General features: G+C 50.3%; 1 protein-coding gene across 5 annotated transcripts in view; it reads right to left on the minus strand.

The window, feature by feature from the left end:
* LARGE1 (LARGE xylosyl- and glucuronyltransferase 1) overlaps nt 1-22,194 on the minus strand; it is a 565,741-nt gene that overhangs the window by 475,953 nt on the left and 67,594 nt on the right. For 2 of the 5 annotated variants that reach the window (XM_051846588.2, XM_051846589.2), the window contains exon 2: nt 11,544-11,626. The exons of the other annotated variants lie outside the window; for them this stretch is intronic. In XM_051846588.2, coding sequence (XP_051702548.2) covers nt 11,544-11,572 — 29 coding nt within the window. In that variant the 5' untranslated portion in view covers nt 11,573-11,626. The remainder of the gene's footprint in view (nt 1-11,543; nt 11,627-22,194) is intronic. 5 annotated transcript variants of the gene reach the window in all.

Raw genomic sequence — 22,194 nt, forward strand, 5'->3', positions numbered from 1 at the left:
CAGCTGTGTGACCTTGGCCAACCTACTGAACATCTCCATGTTCCTCAATGGTAGAATGAGGATCACAACAAGCAACTCATTCCCAGGGTCAGAGAATCAAAGTAAATGAGCTCATATGTGCGAAGCATGCAGAACAAGGGCTGGTACATGCCAGCATTACACAGGCAGGAGATGACGGAGATGACAATGATGATGACGATGATGACGGCTGTCCAGGTCCACTCACGCTTCTCTAACAGAACTCCACAGACCGGGTGGCTTATAAACAACAGAAATTCACTGCACACAGTTCTGGAGGCTTGGACATCCAAGTTGAAGGGCCAGCTGAGGGCTCTCTTCCAAGTTCACGGACGGCATCTTCCAGCTGTGACGTCACACGATGGAAGGAGCCGGCGAGCTCCCTGGGGTCTCTCTTATAAGAGCACTAATCCCACCAATTCAACCTCGTGGCCTAACCACTTCCCAAAGGCCCTGCCTGGGATAATGACAGCCTTAGCTCAGGGGTCAGGTTCCAGCCTAACTTGGAGGGTTGCGAGCATCAGTCCACAGCAAGGGTGACGACGGCAACAGTGGGGACACCGATGATTTGCTCGTGTGTTGGCAGAGATTCCGAGAGCACACGGAGCAAAGCAGTGACAAACACCTCACTAACAGGAGTTCTTTCAAAATCCCTGATTTTATCCTGCGTCTGGGGCATGTGTGCAGCGTTCCTCTGCTTCCGCCTTCCCGTTCCTCCAGCAACACATCTGAAGGTGTCAAGGCTGAGAGGCCTGGGAGACGCCAGCAGGCGTGGGCAAGGCTGCTGCGAGGGTGTGGCAGGAAGCGGATTCCTCTTCCCTGCTGCACAGGGACCAGATGGGGCCCAAGCTCCCCGGCGGCTCCTCGAGCCCACAGAGGCACTGTCAGAGCTGACAGTGGCCACCCAGAGCCAGCTGTTGGAAAACATCTTTAAAATTTAAAAAAAAAAAAAAAGACACCAAGTAAGAACTTGCTGGGATGTCTCTCTCCTCCTAGTAGCTTCTTGCCCAGTTCTCCAACTCTCACAGTCAGGTTCACTGTCAGACACAGACATGCCACTAGGGAAAAGTGGAAGCTACAGGGTGGAGTCCCCCAACTTACACAAACACACAGGCAAGCATGCACACAGACGAAAGCCCTCAAATAGGATAACAGTCAAGCCGCTTGGCTTTGCACACAAGCCCCTCCCAAATCATAATCCCTAGCCAACCACTTCCAACTTTGCAAATCTCAGGGGTTCAGACATTTGCAGCCACAGCCATTTCACACACCTCCCGGGGGTCCTCGGGTTTCTGCACCTGCAGCTCCCACTGTCCACAAGGCGCCCCCCCATTCGTTGACCAGGCTATATCCAACGCACGTGTGAGATTTGGAATTGAGCCCCTCCCCGTGGAATTCCCTCACCAATGACCCTTTTCTGGGAGCCCTAAGACCCCAACACTGTGCTTTCCCTACTGGAGTGACTCCCACATCTGTTAGGGCCAAGGACCGTTGAGTTCCAGCACCTTCCATGATGCTCAGACTCCCAGGGAGCCAGACACGCAAACGCGCACGGAACTCCAGCGCACAGGAAGACACCCAGCTATCTCCTCCACCCACCGTCCACACACAGAGTCCGGTCTCATGGATGCAGGGTTCCAGAGAGCAAACATAGAGCCCAGCCTACCTGGAGAGACAAGAGGGATCATCAACCAAACTGAAAGGGTCAGAGGCCCAGAGAGCAGAAACACAAGCAGAGGGACCGTGACAAACTCACAGCTCAAGTGGGCTCAGTCACCGAAGGAGCCAGGACCCTGAGCCTCCAGGGTCAGACCTTTGGCCAGAGAACTCAACACACTGCAAGTCAGGAAGGACCACTCCAAGCAGGGCAACCCTGGAGGGAGGGCAAAGGCCGGCCCCACACAATGGACATAGATTAGGTAAGAGCCGTCCTGACCTGGTACTAGCCAGGGCTTCCAGGTGCCACCAGCAGGGCAACTTCCCAGGGACCCAGCGGAGTCCCGTAGATAAGAGCATGGGGACGGCCAGACATGCAGAGCTCAGCGAGTTCTGGCTCTAGAACCAGACTGGTAGCAGCAGACTCCCTGGTTCAAACACCAACTCCGGCACGTGCCGTGTAATCCTGGGGAAGCTAAAACTCAATGGAGGCCCACGTAGAACTGTGTCCGGCACACGGTAAACACTCAACAATGCTAAATGTGATTAGACTGCTACTATTGGACGTGGCCACACAGGGCCTGGCAGGAATCACTAAGTGTCCTAGGAGTGGCCCCTGCCCTCAGGTGGATAAACACCGCCCACTGTGACTCAGTGAGCCCCAGAGCACCCAGGTACCTTCAACAGGAAAACACGCTCCAGAAAATTCCATTACGCTCCACTGCAGGGAAGCACCCCAAACTACCTTGTATATGGATATACTGCCCTGTTGCACCAGTTGGCTTTATGTTGACCATCCCTTGCGTTATCTCCTCAATCAGCATTTAAATCCGCCAGCAGCACTTGAACAATCCAAATAGTCACTTTACAATCACAAAGTACTAGAACATCAGTGGCCCTGTGCTGGGGACTGAACCACATCCCCTCTAAAACCCGTACGCTGCAGTTCTAAACCCCAGCACCTAGGAACGTGAAGAATGGGTCTTTACAGGGAAATGAAGGTAAAATGAGGTCACTATGGCGTGAGCCATAATCCCAGCTGACTGGGTCCTCATACAAAGAGACTGGGACACAGACACACTCGGTGGTGACCTCGGGAGGCACAGGGAGCAGAATCCCTGCCCGACACCTGACCTCAGATCTCTTCCCTCCACATCAGAGAGAACGCATCTCTACTGGTCATGCCCCGGATTTCTGGCACTTTGCAATGCAGCCTGAGCAAATCAGTACCCCAGGTCAGGTCTGTCTTGGTGTGCAGCCACGAGCATCGGACCATGAAAACACCAGCTTTCCAAGAAATGGGATAATCCTCCAACGTGGCTCAGCCACTGCGTGGCAAAGCTGGGCTTCACGACAACGCAGCCGGCTCCTTCTGCTGCTTCCCAAGGATCTGACACGCACCCAGCAAATATTTACTCAGCATCTACTTAGTGCTAAGATCTCTGTAAGGTGCTAAGAATACCATAGCCACCAGCAGAGACAAAGTCCCTTCCCTAATGAAGCTTGCAGACAAACGGGGAAGAAAAATAACCGCAATCAAGCCAATAGAAGATATATATTTTTTTATTTCAGAAATAACTGGAGTGTGCCAGAAATGGAAATGATTTATATTTTTTCTCATTCCATTCAATACTGTTAACTAGAAACAGTTAAGCTAATCAAAGCTTTAAAAAATTTAAAAAGCCATACCGTAAAAGTGATTATTTGAGGGCAAATTGCTACAGAATAAAAACATTGCCCATTCAATGTTCTTGAAAAAAAAAAAAAAAAATTCAGACAGGGTCAAGTCCAAAGCCCTCGGTCAGCGTCTCCCCATGTTGATGTGCCTCAGCGACAAGCGATGGCTTTCGAAAGGAGGGTTGGCTCTGGTCATGCAGGATGGTTTTTTTTCCTCTAACACTGGAGAGGCCGCAGCTATTTCAGCGAACGACCCGACTGAGGGAGTGGATCTTTGTTTTGCTTCACACGGGCTGGCACACTCCACCAGGGAAAAACTGACAAAACCGGACGGTGCTGAGGTTCACTCTACAGCTAGAGCGGATGCAGCAATTACTGTTACACGTTGAAAAGGCTTCGTGCTGGTACATTTTACTGCCAGAGAAGCAGTCACATGGTAGGATATCTTTCAGTGCCTTCCTGGACAGTGGGGCACATTGGGGTCTGTAATGACAGGCACGCCCACCCCCGCGATGGCCTCTGATCTGCCATCCCCTGGATGGCTGGGTGCTGGCGCAGCAGAGAGAAACTGCACCACCACCTGTGAGGGAGGCTGTGGTCTCAGCACAGTTCTAGAACCCTCCAAGAGCGACAGGCGTGTTCACACTCACATTAATTAATGCTCAGGATGGCATTCAAGAGAAAACCAGAAATTCAACAGCGTTCCCCAGGCTTGAGGACCTGGGCTGTCCCACCAAGACAGGTGAGAAATGACATTCGAGGGCCTGGCAACACCGACCAGCGTTCATTTATTCATGCTAAAAACATGCTGGCACCAGCGGCAGCTCCGCTACTTTGAGAGTCATTATCTAAGAGCTAAGTGAGAAGCCAAGTTCTACAGCTCACCTGGCACGGAGAAATGCATCAAGCTCCAAGCTCCATTTTATCATCTTTAAAATAGGAGGAATTACAGTCCCCACAGCACAGGGTTTACAGGAACCCCGAAACAATGTAAGGCATATCAGTCCTCTGGCCAGGACCTGCCACACACCGACACCTGAGTTACGATAACTTCCGGATGAACAACGTCACCCCTAACTGGCGAGAAAGATCCGATGAGGGGAGCAGTTAGTAATCCCACTCCTTTCCTCCTCCTCCCAGCTGATCAGCCCTGGTGCTGCCTGACTTTCAGCCAAGGTCAGAAACAGGGCTCCAGACCCACTGGTGGGATTCAATAATGCCCAGGATTCTGCAGGTAAAACCGTCTGTGTGTGCACACATGTCACATACAAGTGCTCTGAGGGAACAGGCCACGCTCCAGCAGGCTCTCATGGGGACCCAGTGTGGACCTGCTCAGCCTGCTTCGTGCAGAGGCGAAATGCTTGCATACAGTGGCAGACGATCCAAAGGGCCCAACCCTGGCTCTGGCCCCTACCCACAGGTGACTCCAGATGTCTGAGCACAGCACCTCCTCTGTGACTGGGCACAAGGCCTCCTGCTCGCAGAGATACCTGGGAAATTGAAAACAGTACCAACTGCATGGCACACAGTGGTGTCACCTAAGGTTCAATCTCTCCATTCAGTCCTTGCAGCAAACATGGACATTCCCCCTGGGCCAAGTTCAAGTCTCTGGTACTTCTCATTCATTTGCCTCTGCTTATACACCATGAAGCCCGGCTGCCTCCATGCCCCCTGCACCAGTCCAGACCCAACAGCACTTTGGCTAGACCTGTCTCTGTCTATAATTCAACGTTCCCTCCACTCCCACCAAGTTCCACGGCTGAGTGTCCCAGCTGCACTCCTGGGTTTCAAGCAGCAGCCCAAGGTAGTAAAAAGTCTGAGCACCAGAAATCAAGATGCCTGGGCTCAAATCTCAAATGACCTCAGACTTCCTGGCTGGTGACCTAGGACAGTAACTGAACCTTTCGTGACTCAGGTTCTCACTCTGTAAAATGGGGAGTGGATCTTAGTTATCTACCCTACTAGAAAAAAAATTAATAATTAATACATGGTAAGTATCAGGACAGGCTTGGGACTTGAGTCTGGGTTATCATCACAAACTGACCTCAACACACTGAGAACAATAAAAAGAGAAGGACTCTTGTGTGAACCCCAGAATAGCAACTCCAGTAAAATCAAGCCATAGAGAGCCTGTAGCCAGAACCAGGGAACACCAGAGGAAGTGAGCACAACCCACTGACTCAGCTGTAGCCTGTCTTCCCCATCCCAACCCAAACAGCTGTTTTCTGTCTTCTGGCCAAGCCAAGTGAACTTGCACTTTCACACTGCAGACCTGACTTCATCACCACCTTCAGGCTCTCCCTCTCCTGCGAAGCCTTCCCTAACCACCCTGGTCTTTGCCTTCTTTATTTTATTTTATTTTATTATTAATTTTTTGACAGGCAGAGTTAGACAATGAGAGAGACAGAAAGTTCTTCCTTTTTCCATTGTTTTGCCCCTCAAGTTGGCGCGTTGCAGCCGGCGCGCTGGGCTGATCCGAAGCCAGGAGCCAGGTGCTTATCCTGGTCTCCCATGGGGTGCAGGGCCCAAGCACTTGGGCTATCCTCCACTGTACTCCCTGGCCATAGCAGAGAGCTGGCCTGGAAGAGGAGCAACCAGGACAGAATCCGGCATCCTGACTGGGACTAGAACCCGGGGTGCCAGTGCCACAGGCGGAGGATTAGCCTAGTGAGCCGTGGCACCGGCCAACCCTTGCCTTCTACCGTCTACTCTCTATCCCCTCAATCTGGACCATTTCCTTCAAAGCACTTGTCTTCTTTCAAAAATTATTTTCTGGAGGCCAGCAGTGTGGCATAGCAGGTAAGGCCGCCGCCTGCAATGCCGGCATGCCATATGGATACCAGTTCCAGTCCCACCTGCTCCACTTCCAATCCAGCTCCCTATTAACGTGCCTGGAAAGCAGCGGAGGATGGCCCAAGTGCTTGGGCCCCTGCCACCCACATGGGAGACCCAGACGAAGCTCCTGGCTGTGGTCTGGCCCAGCCCCAGCTGTTGCAACCATTTGTGGAATAAACCAGCAGATGGAGGATTTCTCTGTCCCTCCCTCTCTCTGTGTGTAACTCTGTCGTTCACATGAATGAAATACACCTTTACAAAACATGACTTTCTGCACTATTTTACTGGGGAATACAATCTCTAAGAAGGCTGGGACCTTTTTGTCTCTTTCCCCACTTCCATCAGAGTGCCTCAGACAGGGCGTGGACACCAGAATTACTTGGCAAATGGCTGATTTTCTCTGTGATCATCTTTTCTAGCTACTAAGTGGTTAATTTCCCCTATATTTCTTGTTAAGAATCTCAAAGATGCAAGGATCCCACCACTATTTTAACATTAGGGTTCAGGTTCTCAGGCTAGCCCAGGCTTTTTTTTTTTAACATTAGGGTTCAGGTTCTCAGGCTAGCCCAGGCTTTTTTTTTTTAACATTAGGGTTCAGGTTCTCAGGCTAGCCCAGGCTTTTTTTTTTTAAACATTAGGGTTCAGGTTCTCGGGCTAGCCCACGGCAAAGTCTGGACTGACCACAGTGTATCAACTGCCCACCCCTAAGTCAATGAGTACAGTGCCCAGGATGTCCATACCAGCAAGAGGAAGGCGACTTCTAGTGGGCATTGAGGCTGGGGGTGAGGCTGGAGGGAGCAGGTTAGCCAATCTCACGACGGCCACGTCAAAGGACAGGGTCTTTGTAGTCCTTATTCCACAGAGACAGGAATCCTGTTTTCCCAACAACATTATCAATATTTTAACAACAAATACTTTCAGACCTGCCCATAACACGAACAAGAACGGAAAATTCATTACTGTCGTACAGGGGGTTTAAGCCGCTGCTTGCAATGCTGGCATCCCATACGAGCACTAGTTCAAGTCCTGGCTACTTTAATCCAGCTCCCTGCCAATTTGCCCAAGAAAGCAGAAAAAGATGGTCCGGCTGGCGCCGCGGCTCACTAGGCTAATCCTCCACCTGTGGCGCTGGCACACCGGGTTCTAGTCCCGGTCGGGGCGCCAGATTCTGTCCCGGTTGCCCCTCTTCCAGGCCAGCTCTCTGCTGTGGCCCGGGAGTGCAGTGGAGGATGGCCCGGGTGCTTGGGCCCTGCATCCTATGGGAAACCAGGAGAAGCACCTGGCTCCTGCCTTCAGATCAGTGCAGTGCGCCGGCCGTGGGGGCATTGGAGGGTGAACCAACGGCAAAGGAAGACCTTTCTCTCTGTCTCTCTCTCTCTCTCTCACACTGTCCACTCTGCCTGTCAAAAAAAAAAAAAAAAAAAGATGGTCCAAGAACACGGCCCCTGAAACTCACAGGGGAGACCCGCAGGGAGTTCCAGATTCCTGGCTTCAGCCTGGCCTAGCTGTGGCCGCTGCCGCCATTTGGGGGCACCTCCCCTCACTCTCGCTCTCACTCTCTCCCTCCCTCCTTCCCTCTCTCTAACTCTGCCTTTCAAATAAATAAATAAATAAAATCTTTTTTAAAAGTTTTTTTTTTTTTTTAATGAATGGCCAATTCAAATGGAGGGACCAGAATCAAATGGCTTGTTAAAGACAAAAAATAGTGATCGCGGAACAAAGAACACAGAGCAGCTCAGGTGAGAGTCGGTCATGCAGTCTGCTGTGAACACCCAAGTCCGCGCGAGGCCGGGACGAGAACTCCACGAGCAGCGGCACACGGCACCGAGGCGGCCGCCAGCAGGTCTCCGAGACCTTCCTAGAAGCTGCACTACAACCGAGTTCCAGGTGTGCTGAGGCCTCGCCTTCCGCCCCGGGCCTGCAGGGCATCGTCCATTCATCCCAGTGTGCTGGACAAACAGCAGCATTTGCCCACGAGGCTGCAGGCTGGGAAGGTTCGGGAAACTCTGCTCGAGAACAGGGAGGTCAGCAAACTTTTCCTGTAAAAGACGAGCTGGTGAGTCTTCAAAGCCACATCATCGCTGGGGCCTCCACTCAACCCCCACTGTACAGGGGGCGTGAAAGCAACCGCAGCTGACGGCGAAGCAACGGGCTCAGCTGTGCGCCAACTTCCGCGGTGGAGGCCGAGGCTGCAACTGCGCTTGATTTTCACTTGCCATGGAACAGCATTCTTCTTTGAACTGTGCTGGACCATTGAAAAGTCGGGGCCAGCGCTGTGCCACAGTGGGCTCAGCCTCCACCTGCGTTGCCGGCATCCCATATGGGCACAGTCCTGGCTGCTCCACTTCCGATCCAGCTCTCTGCTATGGCCTGGGAAAGCAGTGGAAGATGGCCCAAGTGCTTGGGCCCCTGCACCCACGTGGAAGACCCAGAAGAAGCTCCTGGCTTAGGATTGGCCCAGCTCCAGCCACTGTGGCCATTTGGGGTGTGAACCAATGGAAGGAAGACCTTTCTCTCTGTCTCTCTCTCTGTTTGTAGCGCTCTCAAATAAATAAATAAATCTTTTAAAAATATAGACCTGTCATTCTTTGCCCACGTGCTGTATGGAGACAAGCTGATCCACGGTGCCCCAGCTCCTGCTGACCGTCGTCAAGGACCCCATCCAACTCTCCCGTGTGGCCTGAACTGCACAGCTCTCCTGCTGTTCCATGTGGGGACCACGACTGAGAGGTCCTCTACTCAATCCTCAGGGACTCAGAGAACCAGCAGGAACTCACACAATGCTTCTCAGAAATTGCCCGTCTGGGGTGGGCATTTAGTCTGGCAGGGAAGTCGCCAGTTAGGGCGCCTGCATCCCACAGCACAGCGGCCGGATTCTGCATTCGCAGCTCCAGCTCCTGACGGCGGCTGCCTGCTGGTGCAGACCCTGGATTGAGTTCCCGGACCTGGCTGCAGCCCCGGCCCAGCCCCCGCTGGTATGGGCACTTGGGAGTGAACCAGCAGACAGGAGTGTCTCTCTCCCTCTTCCTCTCTCTCAAATTAAATTAATTTAAAATTGTCCTTTGACCTCCAGCGAAAACTGGCTGGCAGTGGATCTCAAGTGCTTCCTGAAACAGGCCATGCCTGTGACAGAGGCCTCCAGCTGTTCCAAGTTCTTCCTGGCTGGCTTCCAGCCCCTGCTACTCCCTGTCCCCCTGATGCTGTCTGCAGGATGACCCAGTCCACCTTCCCCATGACAACTCTACTTCTTATCTGTGTCAGGGAAGGAAAACATGAAAGGAATGGGCTACACCCAGGAGAGGGAAAAAAAAAACCCATGCCAAGAGGGTTCAGAATGGACAGACTGTCTGGTGGAAAATACCACCTTTCCTTAAACAGCAGCTTTCACACACTGTTCTGCAGAGACCTCCCAAGAGGTCACGAGGCCAGCAAGGAGAAGAAAAGAGATTGTCCCCTCCACACCTGGCAGAGACGACCCCCAGGGTGGCCCAGGAGATGAATGAGCTGAGAAGTGCCCTGGTTTATAACACACCAACGGGCACATCCTCACCCACAGACCACGAAGACAGCACACTGAGTGATTCAGCAGCCTAAACAATTAAAATATGAATGCCCTGGGGACCAACTGATTCTTTAATAAAACTTTTAATTTCCCTGGAGCCAGACTGCTGCCTTAGAATAACACATTTTTACAAATAAAAAAAAAAATTAGGGAAATGGGTTCCCGACGACCTCCTCCATGTGAGGTGCGCTCGTGCATCCTGCCGTGTAACCCTCAGGACAAAGCCAGCACAGAGAACCAGGGTCCTCCCTGCCCCAGATAACGTCACTCCGGGAGGAAGGGGTTCCAGGCTGCAAACCCAGAGCTGTCCTGCCTTAAAGGCCAGGCACTTCCTGCTGCACGACACCTAAAACTGCAGTCATTCAACTTACTTAGGGGTTATGAAATCATTGTGAAATGACCTAGAGACCAGGACAGGACAGAAAATGCCTCCGAATTGAAGCAGGTAAGAAATGATGTAAATCAACACAGGAAAAATAAATGTGGGAAACACACACCCATACTGATGAGGTTTTGGATTCTGTCCTACTCGCCTGATTAAAACAATACCATATGGGGGGCTGGCACTGTGGCGTAGCAGGTAAAGCTGCCACCTGCAGTGCCAGCATCCCATAGGGTGCTGGTTCTAGTCCTGGCTGCTCCACTTCTGATCAAGCTCTCTGCTATGGCCTGGGAAAGCAATAGAAGATGACCCAATGTCTTGGGCCCCTGTACCTGCATGGGAGACCCGGAAGAAGCTCCTGGCCCCTGGCTTCAGATTGGGCCAGCTCTGGCCATTACAGCTATTTGGAGAGTGAACCAGTAGATAGAAGACCTCTGTCTGTCTGTCTCTCTCTCTCTCTCTCTGCCTCTGCCTCTCTGTAATTCTGCCTTTCAAATAAATAAATATTTCTTAAAAAAAAATACCACACACAGAACATTGCAGCATTAAATAGGCACCACCCCCACTCCCGCCCGCTGGATATCCCCACTTAAAAATCCAGGAAAACAGAAGCCATAAACACCAAAAAGTCGTCTAGTTTAAGATACCAAAAGTGGATCTAAAAATAAATAAGGAATCATGTTTCACTTTTTACTTCCAGCTCCTAAGAACTTCTTATACATATATTCATTCAAAACTATTTTTGGAGACCAACTCGTTTTGCAAGATACAGAGAGTGGTAGAACATGGTTTAATCTCTTCCATTAGCTTTGATCTGTGAAGCTAAGTTGTTGCTCTCTTTCTAACAAGAGGAGTCAAACTTTGGTCGGAAAAGAGCATCTCCTCCCCTGCAAACATTGAATGTCTACCCCTTGTGAAATGCCGTTGGTTATGTCACACCTTTACAACAGCCCGAGGCAACAGCCAAACACTACTGCTCCCATTTTTCCATTTTACAAATGTGCAAAAAATGGTCCACAAAGATCATAAGACAGCTTCCCTACAAAAGGGACAGAAAATCCAATGCAAACCAGTCTATGCAAAACAGAGGACTTAATGGTTTACTCCCTTAATGGTTTACTCCAAGGTGACAGCCACACTCAGGTCAAGTTCCATCAAGGCCGAGCAGATGATGCGGTCTCTACACCTTTCAGATCTGCTCTTGCCATTCTGACGTCGCTCTCCAATGCCGTGCAGTGCTGACAGCTGCTACGTAGGATGTGCAGAGTCATACCCTCCCAGTTTCAAGGCCGATGGAAGAGAGCACAGGTACTTCACTCAACAACCCCTAGGGCGGTCTCTCTGCAGGCTGACGGCTCTGGCGAGGACAGGTGCCTGCCCCCAGCCAATCACTGAGTTACGGAGGTTACTTACTTGTCGCATCCTGATACCCACAATCGCATCTTCACTGGAGTTCATGGGCTAACAGGCGCGTGCGGGACTCTCTCAGAGGAACACTGTGCAGGGAGAACAAACACTATGCTATTGACTACAGTCACAGAGACCCTAAGAGACAAAAACCAGAACCCAAGCAGAGCAAGTCTTCCGGGACCAAGTACAGTCACAGGTCCCTCCCTACCAGTGCTTTTCTTTCCTTGGCTTCAGTTATCCACAATCAACCACAGCCCAAAAATATTGCATGGACCATTCTAGAAATAAACCAGTTAGAAGTTGTAAATAATTTGTACTCTAGTATAGTGCCATTCTGTTTTCATAGTTGTAACGGTCAATCTCTTGATGTGCCTAATTTATGAATGTAACATTATCATAGACATGTATATGTGGGAAAAGATACAAAGTATAGAGTTCCACTCTATCTGAGGTTTTGGACAAATACCAGGAGTCCTGGAGCACATCCCTCAGGTACAAGGGGAGAAGGACTGGGGCTGGCCTCGTGGCATAGACGGTAAAGCCACCGCCTGCAATGCCAGCATCCCTTATGGGTGCTAGTTTGTATCTTGGCTGCTCCACTCCTGATGGAGCTCTCTGCTATCGGCATGGAGAAAACGCAGCAGAAAATGTCCAAGTGTTTGGGCACCTGCTCCCCACATGGAGACCTGGAAGAAGCTCCAGGCTTTGGCCTGGCCCAACCCTGACCATTGCAGACATCTGGGAAGTGAACCAGCAGAGGGAAGATTTTTCTCTCTCTCTGTCTTCCTCTCCCTCTGTCTCTCCTTCCCTCTCTGTCTCTCTCTAACTTGAATTTCAAATAAAAAAATAAATCTTTAAAAAACAAAAAGTGAGGGGGACTCCAGGTACTCCAAAAATAATGGCAAAGAGTTTTTTTGAAATACAAAAGTAAATCACAAAACGTCCTCCCCACTCAATCTCCTGGCCACAAATAACAATCTAAAACATCTGACAACTGAGCCTATGCACTTCAAAGAAAGCCAGGTTCCTTGTACAAAATACCATGTTGGTGAAATTAAACAAGGCTACCGTTATCTAAATCAAAATCCCTTTATAGCCTCTAAATGGTTCCTCGCCATCTGGAGAGTCAGAACATTGTACTCAGAAGTAAAAAGGAGCGGCTTTTTGACCTATTTTTGTCCCTACGATAATGTAAAGCGCCAAATGCTATTTATTAAAGCACCTTCCACGGAGGCTATTGCCCCGGCTATTTGCAATTCAAAAATGACACCTATTATTTGTTAGAGATTAGAATCTCAAGCAGTAAGGTGTTTTTAATAAAAAATAAAATTAAAAATAGATTCGCCATGGCCTTTTTAATGAAACCAGTAGCTCTGCTGGCTTAGAGGGAAAATGACATCTTTCTTGGGGTTTTTATATATTGATCTGAGCAGCGCTAAGGGAGGAAAAAAGTCACCAACCTTCCTATCTTGAACAACTGTACACTGCTTCTCCACTCACCGCAGAGTCTACCTCCCCAGTCTGCCGCCCTGACTCTCCTACCGAAACAGAAGAAATCCTCTGAAACCTGACACAGGCGGGGCCCACAGAACACCAGGTGCAGCCTGCCAGTCGGGTGCCAAGGAAGACAATGACTCAGCCCTGCCCTGGCCCACAGAACATTCTGGAAGATGTGCTCGACGGCTATCCATGCTCTCCAACGTGGTGGCCGCTTGCTGCACATGGCTGTTGAGACTCAGAACCAGAGATCTAATTTTATTTAATAATTTATTTACAGTATCCACACGCAGCTATCAGCCCCTGAGGAGAGAGACAGCTCGGATGTGGTCCTTGAGAATTCTCCTGTGTGTCTGCTCCCTCTCTCGCCCACACTTCCTGCCCCAACCCAAACCACCCGCTGCAGATCTCGAAACTGTGGCTCTGAGCCGCTGCACATGCTGTTCCTCTGGCCCTGCTCTCCTACACTCCCTTCCTGCCCCACAGTCCTTGTCATCCCCAAACCCGGCCAGGCACCACCTCTTCCAAGGAGCCTTCGATGGTTTTCCCTCCTGTCCTGCACACGCATGAGCTCACCCTGCCTCCTCCACCACCTCTGTGCGTTCACCCATTCCCGCAGCTGTGTCCACTGTAGTGCAGTGGATCTTCAGTCCATCCTTTCATGGGGGAAGACAGCAGAGTACGGGCAGAAGACCGAGCACCCTGGACACAGCTGTCTGCGTCAAATCCCGTCTCTACCACCCACGACCTCAGCCAAGTTCCATGATCTCTCTGAGCCTCGGCGTCCATCTATACAATGGAGCTATTGTCAGCAACTCTCCCAGATGGTGGTCTGAGGATTCAATGGCCGAACACAGGCAAGCATTCGCAGGGAAGAAGCAGAGGTTCAATAAAATCGATCTCTGCTGTATCCATTTTCATTAAATTATCAGACTGTGTACTGCTGAGTATGGGCCACGTCTTGGCCATGCCTCTAAGCCAGATCACAGCACACATTCATTGAAGATTAAAATAACAAATGACGACTCCAGGGTACGGACATCACTCGTGAGCTTACTTCTAAGTATTCTTCACAGTGCTAAATAGCCTTGCCCAAAAGGTTCACCTGAGAGGCTCAAGAGATCTCCACACTGGTAAGCAGGCCAAGAGGGGCGGGGTCTCAGCTAGACTCAAGACCTAATGAGGACTTAAACTGCACTCAAACCCTCCCCCCACCAAACTCCCCACCACCACTCCAAACCCTGCCCCCAACCTGGCCAAATCTCTACCCAAATGACACTGATGAAAATAAGCCTTACCTGGAAGGCTTAGGTGCACTACAGTAAGTTTAAGGACCAGGGATCAAACATTAGCATAAAAAAAGGCAGGCACAACTCAGCTTCAACAGTCTGTTCAGGCCCTTCTGTACAGACTGATGTACCCACTGCCTTCTTTTTTTGACAGGCTGAGTGGACAGTGAGAGAGAGACAGACAGAAAGGTCTTCCTTTGCCGTTGGTTCACCCTCCAATGGCCACCACGGCCGGCGCGCTGCGGCCGCTGATCCGATGGCAGGAGCCAGGTACTTCTCCTGGTCTCCCATGGGGTGCAGGGCCCAAGCACCTGGGCCATCCTCCACTGCACTCCTGGGCCACAGCAGAGAGCTGGCCTGGAAGAGGGGCAACAGGGACAGAATCCAGTGCCACAACCGGGACTAGAACCCGGTGTGCCGGCGCCACAAGGCGGACGATTAGCCTAGTGAGCCGCGGCGCCGGCCTCCCACCGCCTTCTTGCCTGGAAGGGCTGGGGGGTACTGTAACTTACAGAAACAGCCCTCATTCTAGCTGGGCTCTACCACTGCCCCCGGCCCTCAAAGATGGGTTCTCTGGAGACCCCGCAGTCTCCTTGGTGTTACTGAAGATGAGCAGCAGGTGCAACAAGCATTAACAATGACTCAGGGCTCAGGATACAGGCTTTCCAGCCCGCCTACAGCCCAACCCTAGAGGCTGCTCTTCTCCCAAATTCAAGGTCTTCCTCCTGGCACACGCGTGTGGCCAGGAGGCTGGTGCAAGATCAAGGTGGGAGCTCGGAGCACACAGTAAGGGTGCGGTCAGCGGGGCTTTCAGGCTGGAGCCCGGCAGGCAGAGAGCGGCTCCATCCCGGCTGGATGAATGCAGGCAGGAGCTCTATCTTCCTGGGAAACCCAGGCTAACCACTGGAGAGTGGCATACCAGAGTGGAGCAAGGAACGTGTGGAATTGGTCGCTGGCTTCCTCCAACTTAACGACTTTATGCCAAATGAAATCTTACGGGGAAACTCCAAGATACAAAGCACAGAGGGGAAGCAGCCCTGACTGACATGCAAGTGCAGGGTTTTGAAATCCCATTCACCTAAGCCTCCCTCTCTCACCTGTCCCCGCCCTTGGACAGACTCCTAGAACTTAGGAGAATGGCATAAGGAAATCATAGCTTCTTTTTTTTTTTTTTTTTTTTTCTTTTGACAGGCAGAGTGGACAGTGAGAGAGAGAGACAGAGAGAGACAGAGAGAAAGGTCTTCCTTTTGCCGTTGGTTCACCCTCCAATGGCCGCCGCGGCCAGCACACTGCAGCTGGCGCACCGCGCTGATCTGAAGCCAGGAGCCAGGCACTTCTCCTGGTCTCCCATGGGGTGCAGGGCCCAAGCACTTGGGCCATCCTCCACTGCACTCCCTGGCCACAACAGAGAGCTGGCTTGGAAGAGGGGCAACCGGGACAGAATCCGGCACCCCGACCGGGACTAGAACCCGGTGTGCCGGCGCCGCTAGTTGGAGGATTAGCCTGTTGAGCCACGGCACTGGTCACATAGCTTCTTTCTATCACAACATCAAGCTGGAGAATTTCAGGATGCCCTCTACAATGGACTCTCCACCACCTAGCTCTAAGGAGGGGCTGAGAAACAGGGTGGATTTTTTCCTTTAGGTGGTTATTAGGTGGCAGGCACTTGGCAAGCGGTTAAGTCACCACTTAGGACGCCTGTGTCCCATCCTGGAGTGCCTCGTGCCCTTCCAGCTAATGTACATGCTGGGAGGAGGCAGTGGTGATGGTTCAAGTATGGAGGTCCTTGCCAACCACATGGGAGACCCCCATGGAGTTCTAGGCTCCTTGTGGGCAATTGAGCACTGAACCGGGGGATAGAAGATCTCTGTTTCTTTGCCTTTCAAGTAAAACAAAAATATTTTTAATTACTCATTATAAAAAATCTCAAATATATTCATAAGAGGAATGAGTCCCGATACTTGTATATGCATGACCCAGTGTCAACAATCATCAAGTCACACACAATCTCTCGTTTTCTTGCTTCCCAGTCCCCCTCCCCCAACGCCCTGGATTGCTCTGGAGCAAGTCTCCAGAAAACCATTATCATCTCAGTCACAAATCTTTCAAAATACCTTTAAAAAAAAAAAAAGACTTTTAAAAACTAAGTCTCAATGTCAGTATTGCACTAAAAGTCATCATCACCATCTGTGGCCAGCATTGTGGTGTAACAGGTTAAGGAGGTTCATATCCCAGCTGCTGCACTTCTGGTCCAGCTCCTCGCTAACGCGCCTGGGAAAGCAGCAGAGGATGGCCCACGGGCTTGGGTCCCTGCCATGCATATGGGAGACCTAGAAGCAGCTCTTGGCTCCTGGCTTCAGCAGTGAAGCCAACAGATGAAAGATCTCTTCCTCTCTGTCTCTCCCACTCTCGTTGTAACTCTGCCTTTCAAATAAATAAATCCCTATAATAATAATCTGAGATCCAGAGGCCACTGGCTCCTGCATTTTTAGCCTCTTTTCATCTACTCAATGAAGAACTTGAGCTGACTTTGTAGAGTTCTCTCTCCACTGTTAAGAATCTTCCTGGGGACCAGCGCTGTGGCATAGCAGCTAAAGTCGTCGCCTGCAGTGCCGCCACCCCATGTGGGCACCAGTTCAAGTCCTGGCTGCTCCACTTCTGATCCAGCTCTCTGCTATGGCCTAGGAAAACAGTAGAAGATGGCCCAAATCCTGCACTCGTGTGGGAAACCCAGAAGAAGCTCCTGGCTCCTGGCTTCAGATCAGCATAGCTACGGCCATTGCAGTCCTTTGGGGAGTGAACCAGCAGATGGAAGACCTCTCTCTTCTCTGCCTCTGCCTCTCTGTTTAACTTTCACTTTCAAATAAGTAAATAAATCTTAAAAAAAAAAAAAATCTTCCTGATTGCATTTCTGTTTGTCATTTGACAGGTGCCTCTGCCCTCTGTACTTCCTGTGAACTCACAGCTGGGTCCAGGGTCCTGACCAGATTCAAGTCCTATCAGGATGTAAGGAAAATCCGGAAGTTTCTTTCTTGGCATTCTTGGTGGCCACTCATAACCATTGTCTATGTGAAGACTGTCTTTTCTAGTTTGTAACATCTTTCAAAAGGTTTCATGGGTATGCAAATACATAAAGGTCTACCTCCTTATTTTTACCCAGGTTACATTACACCTTTCACTTAACAATGTGAGATCAGTACTTTTTAAAATCAGAATTACGTAAGAGTCACTTCATGTTAACAACACTGAATGCAGCTTGAATTCTAAGAATCCAGAAGAGAGGACAGTTGTCCAAATCATGTTTTAAACATAGCAGGTGGGTAACAGCTACAGAACGCATAGCCAGCATTTAAATTCAGCCCACTTCTGAGAAGGACGCAGTGACATGACTCACACAGAGAGCCCACCTCAGACCCACGTCTTCCGAAAAGACCCAAACATCTTTTTTCTCAGATTACAGACGACGACAAAGCCAAACAATTCCAGCTTCCACCATTTCACATTTTGTCTGTTTTTTTTTTTTTTAAGTGACTGCCTCAAAACCTAGCACAACTCCATCTTCCGCTGCCTTCGCTCACTCACTGGCTCATCAGCTTTCTCCTTCCTCCAAACAGCTGAAATACAAGCCAGAGCCCCGGATCAATCATCAAACCCATCACTCCTGCCACCCCCACGGACGCTAAGTGACGGTTACAAAGCTGGACCCCAAAATGATCAATGCCACCATTTTGCTTCACAAAACTGTGTGAGAAGCAGAGACTCCCCACCGCCAATTAATACCCGTTCTGTGAAAGCAGCCAGAACATGAGTAATCACAAGTAAATCAGGCAACACAGTCGTGGGGGGTTTATAAAGTCCTCTGCAGGTTTCTTTTTTTCTCTTTTTTACTAACATGACACTCCTCAAGTGGCCCTCTATTGCCAAAGCTCCAAATACAAACAAGTCAGTGCTTATTAGAAGAAATACTAATGAGAAATCTCCCAGCCTCCCCAACATTCTTCCTTCTTAGTGTGTTTATACCTAAAGCACACAGAGCCTCGGAATGAAAACAAGGTGGTGGCTGAGTGGTTTCTACACTGGGCTCCTGAGCCCAAGGGGGAGGTGCTGTGAGAAAGCCAGCAGCTCTGTTCCCCACCCCCACCCCCACCGGCCCGCCTGCATAACTCCAACTAAACCATTCCCTCCAGCACTGAGGAACACAAGCAAAGAGGCTCCAGGTGACCTGTCCACACAGCAGGAGCCCAACCCAGGCTGACCCAGGCTCTGTCTTAGCCAAAGAAAAAGAGACAGGTCTCAAATGCCCCATGCACCCTCCACATGGCCCAGTACTGGCCCCCCCCCAAATCCCAGTGGTTTCACCAAAGGGATGCCTATCCCCCCACCAAGGAGCCCTCATTCTGAGTATGCCTGGGATTCAGTTAAGTACTCCTAGCAAGTCCCCTTGTTATCCAGAGACGTTGAGGCAGAGGCGCCTGGATCTTGTACCTCAACAAATACCTGTTCTGTGACATCTCTTCTGGCTCACCAACTGGAGGATCCGGTTCCCTGCCTCCAGGGCTTGGAAACCCAATAAAGGCAAATTCCTCGCCCCTGCACCCCACCCCACCAGCTTTTCACTTTCTCTGCTTCCATGCTGCCCACCTGCCTACTCAGCCTGCTCTACCTGCACCCAATCACCGAGGACCAGCCCCAGCTCATTCACTCAGCAGGCACCTGCTCTGTCACTGGGGACCAGGCACAGAAAGATGAGCAGTTCAGGACCCCTACACCTTGTGCCACTTCTGGTCCAGGGATAACAGTGTGTCTTCAGTTCCACTGCAAAGCAACAGTTTTGCCATCCTGAGTTCCACCTCCCAGATGCATCCACGCAAACCTGTTCCCTAAACCCCATGTCCAAAAGACACACACAGGTCCACCTGGGCAGCCTCGGCAAGCCTAGCCACCTGAGCAGCCTGGGCAAGCAAATGTTACTTTTTCACGAATCAAAGCCCACTTCCCAGCACCCCCCCCCCCCACACCTTACATTATCTTCCACATCACCCATGTATCCTGGAGGACAGGGGCCCAAGGGGGTGAGGGCAGGAGCTTATGCACTGCAAGAGCTACGACCTTCAAACAAAGGATGGATTGCACTGTTAACAAGCAGCACTTACTGAGAACTTCCTACCTATGAGGCACCAAGCTAAGAATTTTAAGTACATTAATTCCTTTAGTTCTTACTACACCCCACGGAACAGACACGACTGTTGTCCCAATTTTCCACATGAGAAGACACAAAGGCACAGAGAGATTAAAGACCAAGTCCCCAGCACATGGTTAGTGGGGAAGGAAAGAGGTGAAGACAGGCAGTGTGGCTCTGTAGCCTGAGATCCTTCTCAACTACAAAGCAAAAGGGAGACAGAAAACCCACCACGGCCAACCGCAGCCACATGCATTTCAATTCATCAGAAGAAAAGTCATCTGAACTCTCAGGACAGAGGATGCAGAGGGTCTCCGGCTCCTTCAACCTCTGGTCTCCCCTGTGCAGACTGACTGTCCTAGCCACAGCTCTCACAGGCTGCGATCACTGCTAAGGAAACCAGGGAACCAGTCTCCTAGCACTTCAGCACTAGGCTGTGGGACCTACTGGCTGGTGACTCAGGGTGGCTGACTTAGCCTCCCTCTGCCTCCACTTCTTGGTGTGTGGGATAGCAATGACTTTGTTCCAACTCCTGAATGAGGTAAACGCAGGCAAAGGGTGAATACAGTATCTGGCATTTAACAAACACCCCATCAATGTCATGCGTTGCTATTATGATGATCTGAAATTCCACAGAAGGAAATCCTACCTCCTTTCACACAGGTAGACTCTGCAACCTTATTTGGAAACACGATTGGCTGAACAAATTTCCCATTTAAATCCTTGAACAACTAAGTCTGACTCAGAGTGGAGGGGGCTAGGGTAGACGGTGTAACAGTGGCAGCTGGGTTTTGGAGCCCTCGGCAGACAGGGGAGGGGTCTTGTTGGGTCTTATTATAATCCCAACTCTGTTTCTAGCATGTGCCCCACCACCAGCACCAAACTCCTGTACCCAAAACTGTACATGTAACCTGAAGGGCCTTTGAAGAAATATACCACCTGAGCAAGCCTACATCCACTGAATGATAATGATAAGGTTCCTATGGCAACCCTTATTTCTCAAGTTTGGGTAGCAGGAAGAGAGAGGGATCAGTTAGCACCTAGCTGATGGGTGAAATGCCATCTGACTGCTTGTGCATTTTGCTCTCCGCAATTCAGGCAAGGCCTCGCACCTTTACCACACATGGCAGATGATAGGATGTTCTCAGATGGGGTGCCTACTATATGAGATGAGGAGAGATCCTTGACCTCTGTTTTTCACAAATTAAAAATCTTGGGCATCAGTTCGTGCCCCAGCTGCTCCTCTTCCAATCCAGCTCTCCGCATTGAAGGCAGTGGAAGATGGCCCAAGTGCTTGGGCCCCTGCAACCACATAGGAGACTCGGAAGAAGCTCCTGGCTCCTGGCTTCAGATTGGCCCAGATCTGGCCATTGCAGCCATTTGGGGAGTGAACCAGCATATGGAAAACCTCTCTCAATGTTTCTCCCTCTGTCTATAACTCTCTCTCAAATAAATAAATGAAATCTTTTTTAAAAAATCTAACAATGGAATTCTTAAGAGCTACTATGTGGCAAAACCAGGATAACTCTTGGGTCCCCTAACTCCCACACCACCAATCAGGTCTCCCAGAGTCCTGCCTGCTCCTCTCTGTCACCCCATCCTACATGGCTTCTTGGTTCTCAACTCCCATTCCTTGAAGGGTATATATCCCAACCCTTGCATTTTTACCTTCCATCGGGATAACCATAAGCAGATGTATAACTTAGCTTTCCAATTAAATGGGGTACCCTTTCATGCAGGCTTCATGCTAAACGTTTTAAGGCACCAGTCGAACGTCAATCACGTCTGTTGGTTAGTGTTAACAGTTTGAGCTTGGCAGTCACAGAGGCCAAGGTCTGAATTCCAGGGCTGCCTCTTTCTAGCTGTGTGATCTTAGGAGAGTTACGTAACCTCTCTCAGAGTCTTCATTTCCCACGTATTCAATGGCGAGATAGCACTTGCAGTGTCACTGTGGGAATTAATGAGAGCTTGAGTCACAGCATGCACAGTGAGGCCTTGGAAATTTCATGCTATGATTGTGGCTAACATTATTTATCAATATCATTAGTCATCATCACCACACTTTCATAATAAGCTTAAGGATTGGTGTGTTTCCCAGGTCCATACATCAAGAAAGTGCTACAGCTCAGGAGGAGATTCCAAGACGCACCTTCTACCTCCACAGTCCCTACCTTTATACAATGCAGTAAAGCCTCGTACTATTCAGGAGTTATACAGGGTGGAAACTGTGAAGATATTTGGCCAAGCCCTCTTTCCCCTCATTTTGCAGATCAGAAAATTCAAGCTCAGAGGATACACCTCAACATCACTTAGCTAGCAATAATAACGTACACACTTCTGTAGCGATGCCTGCTACAAAGCCTTACTCACCAGGAGTCTACCCGCTCCAAAGACCACTGGGTTGGTGGGCATCCCACATGCACCTGCATCCCACATGCACCTGCATACCTGGCTTTCTTTCCCAGCTCCAGTGCCCGACTCCAGCTTCCTGCTAATGCAGATCCTGGGTGGGAGTGGTGATGGCTCAAGCAGTTGGATTGTGCCACCCACACAGAAGATCTGCATTGAAATCCCAGGTCCTAGCTTTGGCCTGGCCAGTCACTGGCTATTGTAGGTATTTGGGGAATGAACCATTGATGAGAGCTCTGTCTCTGTCTCTGAACTAAAGACACAGTAATTTTAAAAAAGA

This window comes from Oryctolagus cuniculus, chromosome 11 (genome assembly GCF_964237555.1).
Source record: "Oryctolagus cuniculus chromosome 11, mOryCun1.1, whole genome shotgun sequence".
Classification (NCBI taxonomy): domain Eukaryota; kingdom Metazoa; phylum Chordata; class Mammalia; order Lagomorpha; family Leporidae; genus Oryctolagus; species Oryctolagus cuniculus.